Consider the following 14,627-nt stretch of genomic DNA (forward strand, 5'->3'; position numbering starts at 1 on the left):
CAAGACGGGGCACGCAGCGGAGACTTTAATTATCCCTGCAGTCGACATAGCTAAAACTCCAGGTGGTTAAACCGAATCACACAGAACAAGGGAGCACCTTGCTATGATACCAATTGAAAGTGCGTTATATCGACTAGAGGGGGGTGGAATAGGCGATTTTTATGAAAGTCTTCAAAACGTGGAAGTTATGAAGACAAACGATAGAAATAAACCTACTACCCTGCAGCGGAAGGTAGACTACACTAGGCAAGCCATAGTCAAGTATTCAATAGAGTGAAAGCACAATGACGAATAGCAGCAATGTAGTAAGGATCAGGTAGGAAGATATTGTGAAGCCACACAGAACACGCAGTCACTCAGTGAAGACAAAAGATAGTGCGAACATACAATGACTTCACAAGGAGTAACAGTAAGTAAAGGGAAGGGAAGATGAAACTAGTGACTCGCTGAAGACAATGATTTGTTGGACCAGTTCCAGTTGCTGTGACAATTGTACGTCTGGTTAGGGCGGCTAGGTATTTAAACCTTAGGACACACAGTCCCGGACACCCAGTCCTGAACACGCAGCTCAGGACACCCAGTCCTCATCGTATTCCCCTTGAGCTAAGGTCACACAGACCTCGCCCAATCACTCTGGTAAGTCTTCAAGGTAGACTCCCAAACCTTCACAGACTTCGTTCACCGGCAATCCACAATGTCTCTTGGATGCTCAGAACACGACGCCTAACCGGCTGGAGGATTCACAGTCCTCAAGTGTAATAAGTCTTCAGATCACACAGACAAGAAGACTTAAGTGATGCCTAATTCTCTTTGGCTCTGGGTGGTCAGGGCTTTATCCTCGCAAGGAATTCTCTCTCAAAGGCTTCGAGGTGGGTTGCTCTCAAACGACAAAAGCCGTACTCTGAATCTGAGCAGCCAACCGTTTATGGTTGTAGGGGGTGGGCTATTTATAGCCACTTGGCAACCCGACCTGATTTGTCCGAAATGACCCTGGGTCACTAAGGAACTGACACGTGTTCCAACGGTCAGATTTCAAACTCACACGGCAACTTTACTTGGGCTTCAAGCAAAGCTGACTTGCCCGACTCTGGACAAGATTCGCTCTCAAAGTCTTCACTCGAAGACATAGGTTTTGTTTAAGCATCATTTCAGTCATTCTGACTGGTTCTCTTGGACCCCACTTAACAGTACGGTGGTTCCTATGACTCAACACAGAATAAAGAGAACTACGAAAGATCTAAGTTTTCGAGCTCCATAGGCTTCATGTGGTGTCTTCTCTTGTCATAGTCTTCAATATGAATATCTTTATATACCACCTTTGACTTCAATGTCTTCATACATTTTTAGGGGTCATCTCTGGTAGGAAAACCGAATCAATGAGGGACTTCTACCTGTGTTATCCTGCAATTCTCACAAACACATTAGTCCCTCAACTAGGTTTGTCGTCAATACTCCAAAACCAACTAGGGTTTGGCACTAGATGCACTTACACTCTCCAACCGAAAATCAAATTTGTCTGAAGCTATTGCTGGGGACCTTAAACATCTTATAGGGCGCAAGATCAAATGCCCAAATGATCTTATTATGTATTTTGTTCCTGAGTCGCTTGCTACTTGCCCTATCAGTCCTAACCTCGATCTAAGCTTTCATAATCCACTTGCTCGTCAAATATTTATGCTTCACAATTCTCTTCATGAAGCCTACCCCCCTAACTGCACTGTAGGGTATGACACAAGCTGCTTCAGAATGATTATTGATAGTGGATGTACTAATCACATGACTGGTAAGCGAAGTCTTCTCATGGACTCAACTTTACGTCCATCTAACAAGAGTCACATCACATTTACTGATACTGGTAAAAGCAAGGTATTGGGTCTAGGTAGAGTTGCAATCTCAAGGGATCAACACATGGATAAAGTGATGCTTGTTGAATCCCTTGGTTTCAACTTAATGTCTGTCTCAATGATTTGCGATTTAAACATGATTGTGACATTTGGAAAATATCGTTGCCTTGTTCTAATGGAAGCTGATAAGTCTCTAGTCTTTGAAGGGTATCGGAAAGATGATTTGTACGTGGTAGATTTCTCAGCAGGACCACAACCTGCCGTATGTCTTCTAGCAAAAACTTCAGAATGCTGGCTCTGGCATCAGAGGCTAGGGCATGCTGGCATGAGGAACTTGCACACTCTTGCAAAGAAGAAGCATGTCATAGGCATCGAGGGCGTCAAGTTCAACAAGGATCACTTATGCGGTGCCTGTGAAGCTGGAAAGATGACGAGGGCCAAGCATCCCTCGAAGACAATCATGACAATGACTCAACCCTTCGAACTGCTACACATGGACCTCTTCGGTCCCACTCACTACTCAACTCTTACTACTATTGCTTGTCTCTATGGCTTCATCATTGTTGATGATTATTCAAGATATACATGGGTGCATATAATCCTCTACAAGACTGAAGTGCAGGATGTCTTCAGACACTTCGCCAATCGAGTCATGAACAACTATGGCGTCAAGATCAAGCACATCAGAAGTGACAATGGCACTGAATTCAAGAACACTGGCCTCGACACTTATCTTGATACTTTGGGCATCACTCATGAGTTCTCAGCTCCGTACACGCCGCAGCAGAATGGCATCGTGGAACGCAAGAACATAACACTTATTGAGATGGCCCGGACGATGCTCGATGAATACAAGACTCCAAGAAAGTTCTGGCCTGAAGCCATTGATACTGCATGCCATATCATCAACCGTGTTTATCTTCACAAGCTTCTGAACAAAACATCCTATGAGCTCCTCACTGGTAAGAAGCCAAATGTCAGTTACTTCAGAGTATTTGGTGCCAGGTGCTGGATCAAGGATCCACATCACACTTTAAAATTTGCACCGAAAGCACATGAAGGTTTTATGCTTGGATACGGAAAGGATTCGCACTCCTACAGAGTCTTCAACCTCTTTCACTATAGAGTGGTTGAAACTGTGGATGTGCGGTTCGATGAGACTAACGACTCGCAAAGAGAGCACCTGCCAAATGTGCTAGATGAAGTTCCATCCAGTGAATCCATCAAGCTTATGGGAACTGGAGAAATCATACCGTCCGAAGCTCAGCCTGAAGAGGAACTCATCATCTCTGCACCTGATCAACCTGAAGACAATCCTTCTAACAACGACAATGATCAGCAAAAGCAAAATCTTCATCCTGTACATCCTCGCGTTGCCAATGAAGTGCAGATTGAAAGAATAATTGATAGCATCAATGCACCCGGTCCACTCACTTGTTCAAGGGCAACTCAGCTAGCAAATTTCTGTGGGCACTTCGCATTCGTCTCAATAATAGAACCCAAAAAAGTTGAAGAAGCCTTCATGGAACCTGAATGGATTCAAGCTATGCAAGACGAGCTTCAACAGTTTGAGCTGAATAACATATGGGAACTGGTCAAGCGTCCCGATCCTCGGAAGCACAACATAATAGGCACCAAATGGATATACCGCAAAAAGCAAGATGAGCATGATCAAGTTGTCAGAAACAAAGCTCGTCTCCTTGCTCAAGGATATACTCAAGTGGAAGGCATTGACTTCGATAAAACATTTGCTCCTGTGGCTAGGCTTGAAGCTATACGCATACTGTTGGCCTATTCAAATCATCATAACATTCTTCTGTTTCAAATGTATGTGAAGAGCGCTTTTCTCAATGGCAAGATTGAAGAAGAAGTGTATGTTGCACAACCGCCTGGCTTTGAAGATCCAAAACATCCTGACATGGTTTATAAGCTCAACAAGGCACTGTATGGCCTCAAACAATCCCCTCGTGCTTGGTATGACACACTCAAGGACTTCCTGAAGAGCAAAGGCTTCAAACCTGGTTCTTTGGATCCCACACTATTCAGAAGACATATGATGGTGAACTGTTTGTGTGCCAAATATATGTGGATGACATTATCTTCGGCTGCACCAACCAGAAATACAGTGATGAGTTTGGATATATGATGCAAGAGCAATATCAGATGTCCATGATGGGTGAGCTGAAGTTCTTCCTTGGTCTTCAAATACGACAGCAACGCAACGACATCTTCATATCTCAAGAGAAATACCTCAAAGATTGCGTAAAGAAGTTTGGAATGCAATACTGCAAAGGTTACACGATGCCAATGCCAGCTAAACACCATCTGGGTCCCGACGACAATGGTAAAGAGTTCGATCAAAAGGTATACCGCTCCATGATTGGTTCTTTGCTTTATTTGTGTGCATCTAGGCCAGATATCATGCTTACAGTTCTATGCAACTCTTCACATTTGAGGCTACAACAGGGATCCAAAGACTTGGGTCCTTGAGTGGATGACAGGCAATGTCCATCATGAAGCCAAAGCTCTTGATATCATTGAGCTCACAGGCCTACACACTCCTGGTGAATACTATGAACCAGGTTGTCAACAACACCAAAATGCTTTGGAGAGCATTTTCCAGAAGCCATAACCCAACATGAGACAAATGCTGAGCATGATGAAGCATTTGCCTCACGATGCTGAATCCCCGTCTGAATTCTTTGTTTAAGACCTAGAGTATCTGCCTCGCACCATTTATCATATCATCAGAAAAACTCTATGGCCTGTCAAAGGACATTCGTTTGCAGCGAAGCTTGAAGGAGCAATGAAGACTTTGGTTTTCTATATCTTCAATGGCATCAGCTTCAATGCTCAAGACTTCTTCATCAGGCAGTTGGCTGCATCTGGCTTCGACATTTTTGGTCTGAAGTTCTATGCTCCATGGGTAATGTGTCTTATCAAGCTTCACTCTGCCTTCAACTATCAGCCGTCTGCGCGCAATCATCTTGTATTCTTGCCAGAGGTTGATCTGTCTATTGAAGCTATTTACCAAGAGCCTGCTAAGGATCCAATTTATCTTCACAATGCTGACCGTCAAAACTTCACCCAGCCCATTGAAGGGGTTCAGGCAGTCTCTCGTGTTTATCCCTTGGCTGGTAACACCCGTGCCCCTCGCGCTCAAACTGACGCCACTGAAAGCACCATTGTCCAAAGGCCTCGGAAGCGATCTCGTGTTCTCAATGACCGAGAGCTTCTCGTCGCGCTACACTAGAAACAGGATAAGCATCACAACTGGCTTAAGCGACAGATGCAAAGCCTCTTGGTGAATGTCAATCACATTCGCAATTTTGCCACCAAGAATGCCTTTGTTACACATGAAACCTGTCGGGGGTCTTGGAAGAGTTTGACATTGCGTAGTGCTGAAACTGATCTGCAAGACGATGGCTTCACAAAAAGATTCAAGTTTGAATCAGCTCCTCCAAGGAATGCTCACTTGCGTCGGACTCCCTCACTTGAAGACTCTGACTATTCGTCCTCAGCTGCGACGGTGAATGCCAGAGTCATCGATGACCAAGATGATGCCACTTCACCTCCTCCAACTTCAGCGCGTGTCGACACTGCACCAAGTTCTTCTGCACCACCGGACCTCAACGACGACCATGCTGCTTCGCTTGCACCTCATGTGAACGAGTAGGCGCTCTATGTCTTCAAACCTTTTTGGTCCTTACTGACAAAAGGGGAAGAAGCATATGAGTTGATAGTCTTCAAGCGGGTCCATATGGGTGGTTGCTTTACTTTTTGCTACTTTTCCCAAGTGCTTACAACTCTCGCGTTTTGATACATTTGGTTCTTTGAGTTGTGACACTAAAACTCGATGGTCGTCTGCTACTTATTTGCTATTCTGTGATGCGATGATAAATTCCGCATGTGCGATGATAACTTCCGCACTTAGGTCATTTTGCAGACGTCCATTTTTCATTATGCATGTCGTTATCTTCATAATATCAAATCATGCATGATGAATTGTCATCATAAGTTGAAGAGAATCTCCACAAGTACAACCTGCCATGTGCATTTGCATTCCAAAAGCAAATTACTTATATGCACATCTTCAGGGGGAGCCTTTGCCACTTATGAAGACAATACCCTATCCTTTACAATTTCACATATTTTATTCCCCGTTGAAAACTTCAACCAGTTTGTCATCAATCACCAAAAATGGGGAGATTGTAAGTGCATCTAGTGCCACTCCTAGTTGGTTTTGGAGTATTGACGACAAACCTGATTGAGGGACTAATGTGTTTGTGAGAATTGCAGGATAACACAGGTAGAAGTCCCTCATTGATTCGGTTTTCCTACCAGAGATGACCCCTAAAAATGTATGAAGACATTGAAGTCAAAGGTGGTATGTGAAGACATTCACATTGAAGACTATGACAAGAGAAGACATCGCGTGAAGACTATGGAGCGCGAAGACTTAGTTGTTTCGTCGTTCTTTTTCTTCTTTGTTGAGTCATAGGAACCACCGTACTGTTAAGTGGGGTCCAAGTGAACCAGTCAGAATGACTGAAGTGATACTTAATCAAAATCCTATGTCTTCGAGCGAAGACAATGAGAGCGAATCTTATCCAGAGCTGGATAAGTCAGCTTTGCTTGTAGCCTAAGTAAAGTTGTCGTGTGCGTCTGAAATCTGACCATGTGCTTTTTTAGGCCCGGCCCAAGCCCGGCCCGGCCCGGCCCATGGCCAGATATACGTGGGAGTAGTCCTGGCCATCTCAGGCCCGACCCTGTCGGCCCACCCAGGCCCGGCCCTAAAATCCAGGGCCTAGGCCCGATGGGCTTGTCCGCGGGCTGGGCTTGGGCCTGAGTTTTGAGCCTATCAGCAGGGCCTGAACGGGCTTGGGCTTGGCATAATGGCATTTTAAGGAAGAGGCCCGGCCACGGCCCTAAGCCCTAAGGGCTTTTCAGGGCTTTTTACGAGATGGGCCGGGCTTGAGCTTGAAAAGTAGGCCCGCTGGTAGGGCCTGGGAGGGCCTGGGCCTCAGTTTTCTGCCATGGGCTTTTTTAGGCCCAGCCCAAGCCCGGCCCGGCCCGGCCCATGGCCAGATATACGTGGGAGTGGCCGAGTGCGTAGGCGATTGCGTAGCCCAGGGCGTAGGAGACGACGAGGATGAAGGCGGTGAAGAGCGCCCAAGCGGTGAGCAGCAGGACATGATCCTGGAACAGACAAGCGGCCAAGGTCTTCTTGGCCACGGTCGCACTCACAGCCAGCTCGCCGTCCATGGATCCAAGCTTTTCTTATGGGGAGTCCATCCAGCCAACCTAGCGAGGGCGAGATCAGCAGCAACGTAGTGTTAGTACTTAGTTCCCTGGTCTAATTTTCCATCAGGAAAGAAACGATCGAGACATCACGGCGTAGATCCGACGAGGACAGAGCAAAATGGCCGGCCGGAGGGAACAGAGGGAGGGAGAGGGACTCACCTTTGCTGGTTGCTTGATGTGGGAGGTGCTTCCCCTACGCTCGATCCCTAGCTTGGTATGCGAGCGACGTGCTGGCCGACGTCGGTCGTATTGGAGCTTCGCTGTTTAAGTAGCCGAGCCTGCGACGAAGCGCCGAGCAAAGCGAGCGGGTCGTGTTGGAGCCTGCCATGCGAGCGAGGGAGAGCCACGCCCCAAGCCCCCAACACCCACGACGTGACGAGCCTGAGGCACTGAGCTGAGCCTGTTCATAAGCCTATTATAGGTAAAACCATAACTTTGAATTAGGTTTTTACTTTTTACGGTCATTCATAAGCTTATTTATCTTTGTCGAGAATGAAAAGTGAGGCTCCGCAATGTCTACATTATTGAGCTGGACCTTATCATCTACTAAAAAAAATGTGTCAAAAAAGAATAAAAAAAGTGATGGCAATTGATGGTATGCCTCGCCAAGGCATAAAGTGATGAGGCATCATGTGCCTTCCAACAACGCAACTTTTCAAGACACCATCTTTAATAAACTGAATTTCTCTCTCTTCATAATTTTTATCATGAATGAAAGGTGGGGCTCTAAAAGGTCTACATCATTGAGCTTGACCTTGTCATCTACCCGAAAATCATGTACAAAAAGAAAAAGAAAAAGGTGACGGCAATTGATGGCATGCCTCTCCAAGGCATAAAGTGATGAGGCACCATGCGCTTTTCAACAAATGCAACTTTTCAAAACATTATTTTTAATAAGCTGAATTTCTCTTTCTCCATAATTTTTATCATGAATGAATGATAGGGCTCCAAAAGGTCTATAAAGTTTCACTTCATCCTTGTCATCTACTCGAAAAACATGTAGAAAAAGAGATGATGATTGATGGGCATGCAACCACCAAGGCATAAGGTGGTGAGGCATCATGTGCCTTCCAACAACGCAAATTTTCAAGGCATTAACTTATGTTTTCAAGGCTTTAATGGCATCCATCCACCAAGACATAAAGTGGTGAGACGTCAAGTGTTTTCACAACGCAAATTCTCAATGCATCAACTTGAGTAAGCTCATTTTTCTCTTCATAATTATTATCATGGATGAAAGATGGGGCTCCACAAGGTCTATACAATACATTTGACCCTTGTCATCTAATTGAAAAAGTGTCAAAAGAAGAAGAAGAAACTAATGATGATTTATGGCATACCTCCAGCAAGGCATAAAGTGGTGAGGCCTCGTGTGTTTTCCAACAACACAAGTTTTTAAGGTATGACCTTGAGTGAGCTAATTGTTCTTCTCTTTTTCACAACTTTTCCTAATTCTTAGCTAGTCGCGGACAACAAATCTAAGCCATCTTTGTTGCTTTTCTTTCTCTCTCTCTCTCTAACTATTTTGTCATGAAGAAACTGACTCCTCCATCGAATTAGCCTCGGACTAAAAGTAACAATTTATATATTTATTAAACAAAATGAGACGGTCACTATTTAATCTATCATGAATGCTTGGACCTCTCAACACATGAAACATGTCGGTATCCAAGAAAAACAATTCAAGATCCTAGATGACTAATCCTTCACATGCTCACCTATCATAAGTATCGTATGTACCTCAAACAGTATTTTGCTAAGCGCAATAAAAAAATTAGCGTGAGCTCAGGTTCAAGGAATGCATGACATAACAAGATCGTCAATATAAGCTTGACCGCTAAACTGAAGCAGCTTGCACCAAAATTCAGATAGGGAATCCATATGCACATCAAATCGTAAACATGATTTATAATTTATCAAGAGGAATTTTGGCATAGGGAAACAAGTGAATATTGACTCCTTAAAGGGGATAACAACGCTTAAACGGCATGATGCAACGGATTTGCAAGTGTCCCCTTGAAGTATGTGTCCTCCTGATGGCAGATGAAGAAAACGTACTCGTCGTTCCGAAGCTCACAAAGCCCACGTACCGATGATGTGCGTCGCGGTGCACCATACACGACGTCCACCGTAATGGTGGACGTTGTCGTGTCATCACACATGCATCATGTCGAGCCGCACCATGGTGTCTACGACACTGTGTCACGTCTAAGATGTGCCCCCAATGGCCTAGCCACGTGTTGCAGCCACTAGTGGCCCTACTGGCTATCACACACCATGGTCTCCGCCTCATGGGTTGGCATGTTGCCGCATACTTTTCACTAGGTCCCTAACATGTAAGGATTCAATCTTTTGGGAGTGCAGCATCATAAAAACCTTCATGTGCAACCGTAAACATTTTCAAATGATACCGACTGAATAAAGGATGTGCAACCATCTTCAAACGATCGCACCTGAGAGCATCTCCAACAGCTCCTGTAAAAATCTCCACATAGAAGTGGTTTTACGGGGTGTTTTAGGGAAAGTTCCCAAAATATGTTTTTTTATCTTTCATTAAACAAGCATACAAATGGAGCGGATGAGCGTCCGAGTAGCAGGCGTCGGTGCGGGGAGGCGGGCGGGCGGCAGGCGGCTCATCCGTGTGGGCGGGGTGGTGCAAGGAGGCGTCGGCGTGGCGGTGCATGGTGGTGCGGCCAGTTCCTCCGTCAGGCGGTAGGGCGGCGAGGGTGGCAGAGCCGGCAGGAAGAGGCAGGCGTTGAGGCACCTTGAAAATTCAGTTGTTGCCTCCTGTCAAAGTTTACGAGAAGACTCATCTTACTGTAGACAGAATGAATGTTTAGAGAATTTACGGGATCCGGTAAAAGAAAATACGCGTTTACGCGAACTGTTTGAGAGCCTTTTTTTCTCAACTTCCCCTAAACGATGGTTATTTTACAGATACAAAACGGTCGGAGATGCTCAACTTCCCCTAAACAATGATTATTTTATGGATATGGGATTGTTGGAGATGCTCTGAAGGCCATAAGCTTCAAAGCATTCCCACGCTCACCTAACTGAACTAGCCTTCAATCATGTGAGCTAGATAAATCTATGTCCTTAGCATGAAAAGTTAGTCGCAAATTTATATATTTATTTTGAACAGGGAAAGGCGCCCGAGGCACCAAATTTCATTCAGCTCAGTAACAGTATACAGCGTGAAGTAGAAAACTCCAAGGGTTGAAGGTAGAACGAAGAGAGATTACATGGCAAGGCACGTTCCTGTGAGATGAACCAAAGCAACTAAAGATAGGTTCCAAAGCACAACTAACCTGTTGAGCAACATTGTAAGCTATCCCATTGATCTCCCTGAAAATGTGAAACACCTCCGGTTGAAGATTGAGAAATCTGCAAGAGTAATTCTATTCGTCCACGGAGTGGACTCCGCCCAAATATTTCTGGCCACTGCCGCCTTCGCCAAAGAGAGGTTGTCTAAGAAAGGTTGGTTGAGGAACCTGCAAGAGCTGAGTCACCTTGGCTTCAAGAAGAGACTGTGCTTCTGCTTGAAAAGGTGATTGTGTAATCAGTAATCGGGGCAGAAGCTTAACTCTGAATTTGAATTCTCCTCTGATCCTGCAAACAGTTGAGGAAAACTCCAATGCCCGTGCAGTGCTTCCGTTCAAGCCTGGAATTTTTGTACATTTGCAAGAGGCATCAGAGTAAATTCTGCTCCTGTAATTAGAAGATCAGACCTGAGTGTCTCTTTATTAGACTGAAAGAATAGCATGGGATGACAGGTTGACAAAATAGCAACAAGTTCAGAACCAAGAAACTTGAGTTCCATGACCTGTTCACACAAGTAAATTAAATTCTGAAGCATCTGACCATAACTAACAAGCCACAGATAGTGATGCCGAATTCTGAAAAAATGATATTTTGGGAAGCTTAAGCTTCAAACTGTGCTAGTACTCATAATACACAAATACATATGCCACAGAACAGGAAACAAGAATCGAACATGGAGCATCTGATCTGCAAAATAGCTCAAGCAGCAGAGTGTAAGTGCTTCACTGCAAAAAATGAAAAAAAAAACCAGAGTAACTGTTGATTTCATTAAGTAACCGCTTCTGATTTGAACTAGATGTTTGCAGTGTGTTTTCAACCGACAGCTCAAAGAAGAATAAAAATCGACAAAATCAGAATCGGCGTCTGATTAATAGGATGGATATGCTACCCCACATCATAATTTGCTATCTTCACGGCATTTACTGTCTCTTGTTCATCAAATAGACCAAATGCGGCCAACTGTGACGATCTGCTAGAAGAAAAGAGACCCAAATCTGCAAAAGCCTACTCGTTTCTTTCTAGAATCGTAGTAACTACATGCAGTCTCACGTCCAAGAATCCTGTACACAACCATGTATAGCAGACTAAGAAAACTAACAAGAACCGCTCTCCCGAGCCAAGAAAACTAACTAGAGTTACGTCAAGAACGCTTCTTGATCAGAAGTTCAGAGGCGGACCAAGAATCGTCAAGAACCAAGAAAGCGCGCGCGCGCGCCCCCGTGTCAGCACCCCGGAGCAGTCTTGGCCACCGTCAGCGAGGCATGCGGCGACTGCGGCGTGGCCCAGATGTTGCACACGGGGCAGCGCGGCGAGATGGCCAGCCACCGATCGACGCAGTCCTGGTGGAAGGCGCGGTTGCAGCCGGGGAGGACGCGCACGGCGCGGCCCGGCTCCATGGCGTCGAGGCAGATGGGGCACAGCGCCTCCTCCTCGTCGTCGACGGCGGCCTCCGCCTGGACGACCCCGCCAAGCCGCCTCAGCTCCGCCTCCGATAGCCCGTTCTTGTCGTCGCCGTCGCCGTCGCCGCTCGTGTCCGGCGTGTCGGGCGGCGGGGCGGGAGGTGGGCCCAGCGCCACGGCCTGGAACAGGTAGCAGAGCCAGACTCCGAGCACCCCGAGCAGGCCGATGGCGAGCGACCCCACGGCCAGGAACACCGCCCAGAGCTGCGCCATCCCTCTGTCTCGTCTCGTCGAGCGCGCGTGGCAGCAGTTACGGGCTCAGGCGCGTGCCATACGTAGTGGAATAGCACAGGACGCAGGTTTTATTTTAGGCTTTATTATTACTCAAGCCTCGTTCGGTTCATATGATATAGAAAATATCATCGAAATTAAAAAAATCATAGTGTATCTCATTTTTTATAAGAAAAGAGATGTCATTTGATTCATAAGATATGAATTTTTTCTTTGAGTCTAGGCTAATCATTCTCTTTCTTTAAAATGTAATTTGAAGAATTAGTTCCTATCCTGAAGATGGGATACCATCTGCCGGCCAACCTGCTATGAAGAGCTTGGGGTAAGAAACCTGAGACTGCAATCGCTCTCATACAGAGTGAGGTGAGAATGACTTCGACACACGGACCCGCACAGGCCGTGGCAAGGCTTGTCGATGATGCTGGACCCGGATGGTGTTTGATAGTTTGGTGAGCATCATTATGGGCAAAGGGTGCTTCTCTGGAGAGACAGGCAGGCGGATTCATGGTTTCTCAGTGAAAAACACCCCTCCACTTCTCGTTGATCTGGTCGGCACGAGGGTCGTGAACACTCGAACAGTACATCAAGCTTTGATCGACGAACAACAAACAATGGACATATGGCCATGCAACTCCTTCATGGCCCTCCTACAGATCATGCATCTCCGGCACGGCACTGCCCCGATGAATAGAGATACCGAGGTTCCTGATGTTTTTGCTTCGCCAGCCTCGGCCAATGGAGTCTATACTGCCAAGTCCACATATCAGTGCTTATGCCATGGTCTGACTCGATTACCATTCATGAGCGGCATCTGGCGGAGCTGGCTCCCCTAAAGTGTGAAATATTTGCCTGGCTCACAGTTCAATATCGATTGTGGACATCGGTCATGGGCTCCAAGATCACCCATCCGCTTGTTACACTTGCTTGCAGGAGGAGGACAACTGCGACCACATCGTGACACAATGCGTCTTTGCGAGGGAGGTGTGGCAGAGGTGTTTTGATCTGTTGCAGCTAAACGTGGGTTGCTCGACAATTGCTGATACATTCACTAACTGGTGGACTCGATATAGGAAGCTATTCAGGAGACATGACATGTGTGGTTTTGACACCCTCGTCATCGGGACAATGTGGGCGCTCAAGAAACAGAGGAATGCTAGAGTGTTCGATAGACACCATTAGCTCAGGGGTCCTTTAGACTTAGCCCTTGAAATCTTAGATGAGATCAAGGATTCGAAACTTGTCGGTGTTCGTGTAGACCGCTAGATTGTTTTATGAGGAGTTAGCTTATGTCTCTAGGTGTGTGTGTGTGTGGGTGCCCCATCGATCGATGTTCGCATCATTCGTTGGACTCTTGTAACTATTTTTCTCTCTTCTATAAAAAATATGGTATGCCATTGGCGTAATCTTGAAAAAAAGAAACCCTTCCTACAAACCAAAGGGATCCAAAGATATTATCTTCTGCAAAATTCCTATCATTTAGAATTCCTACAAAATTCATGTAAACCAAAGAAGGCCATGATTAGTATGTTTACACGGATAACAAATGGGATCATGAGAATATCCCAACCATAAATGACGACCCTAATCTAATGATAAGGAATGCCTAGCAAGATTGTGAGCTTCACAATTTGAGCTCCTAGACTTATGAGCAAAATTGCAATCGGTAAAAGTATTCATCGAGCTTCTAATCTCCTTGATAACTCCTTCATGGATGCCCCTGAACCTTCATGAATATGGTTGATGGCCGTCTTGCAATCCAAAGCAACGAACAAGTATTGGAGGCCCAAATCATCAACGTTGGAGCTTCATGACATGCTACGGCTTCAAGCAACATAGGATCGACAACCTATAGATAACAAATGTCGATAACCCAGATAGACACCATTTTTATCATGAAAAAACATCGTCGTCGTAACCAAGTTTCTGTCACGAGAGACTCGCGTCAACATTAAATTACATCCTTCCATTCGTAGGGGGTACTTCTCGCGTTCCATTGCTCGTGGAGCAGCCCTTGGGGCATGATTGAGGTGTTCGTATAGATGCCAAGTTAGTAATAAATCTTGTGATAAAGAGGTGAGTGGACAATTAAGGGGCTCTAGTTAAGTCCCTCATAAATAAGTTTTATCCTTAGTGTACAGATGGACCAAAGCGTGACTATCATTCATGTACAAGCTTCATGTGACAGCTAAACGGTCATGGGAAGCAACCAATTTTTAGTGTTTGTTTTGCTAATCGCGCTCATGTGCTCCATGAGATTTCGGTCCACCTGAAGGAAATATGCCCTAGAGGCAATAGTAAAGTTGTTATTTATATTTGCTTATACCATGATAAATGTTTATTATTCATGCTAGAATTGTATTAACCGGAAACTTAGTACATGTGTGAATACATAGACAAACATAATGTCACTAGTATGCCTCTACTTGACTAGCTTGTTGAATCAATGATGGTTATATTTTCTAACCAT

The 14,627-nt window shown here is 45.4% G+C and overlaps 1 protein-coding gene across 1 annotated transcript; it reads right to left on the reverse strand.

Moving 5' to 3' along the window:
- Positions 1 to 11,225: 11,225 nt before the first annotated feature.
- LOC119314913 (E3 ubiquitin-protein ligase ATL23-like) lies at positions 11,226 to 12,149 on the reverse strand. Its single transcript, XM_037589598.1, has one exon. The coding sequence runs from the start codon at positions 12,140 to 12,142 to the stop codon at positions 11,693 to 11,695; it is 450 nt and encodes a 149-aa protein (XP_037445495.1). The 5' UTR covers positions 12,143 to 12,149; the 3' UTR covers positions 11,226 to 11,692.
- Positions 12,150 to 14,627: the final 2,478 nt, after the last annotated feature.

Source organism: Triticum dicoccoides, chromosome 6A, assembly GCF_002162155.2.
Source record: "Triticum dicoccoides isolate Atlit2015 ecotype Zavitan chromosome 6A, WEW_v2.0, whole genome shotgun sequence".
Taxonomy (NCBI): domain Eukaryota; kingdom Viridiplantae; phylum Streptophyta; class Magnoliopsida; order Poales; family Poaceae; genus Triticum; species Triticum dicoccoides.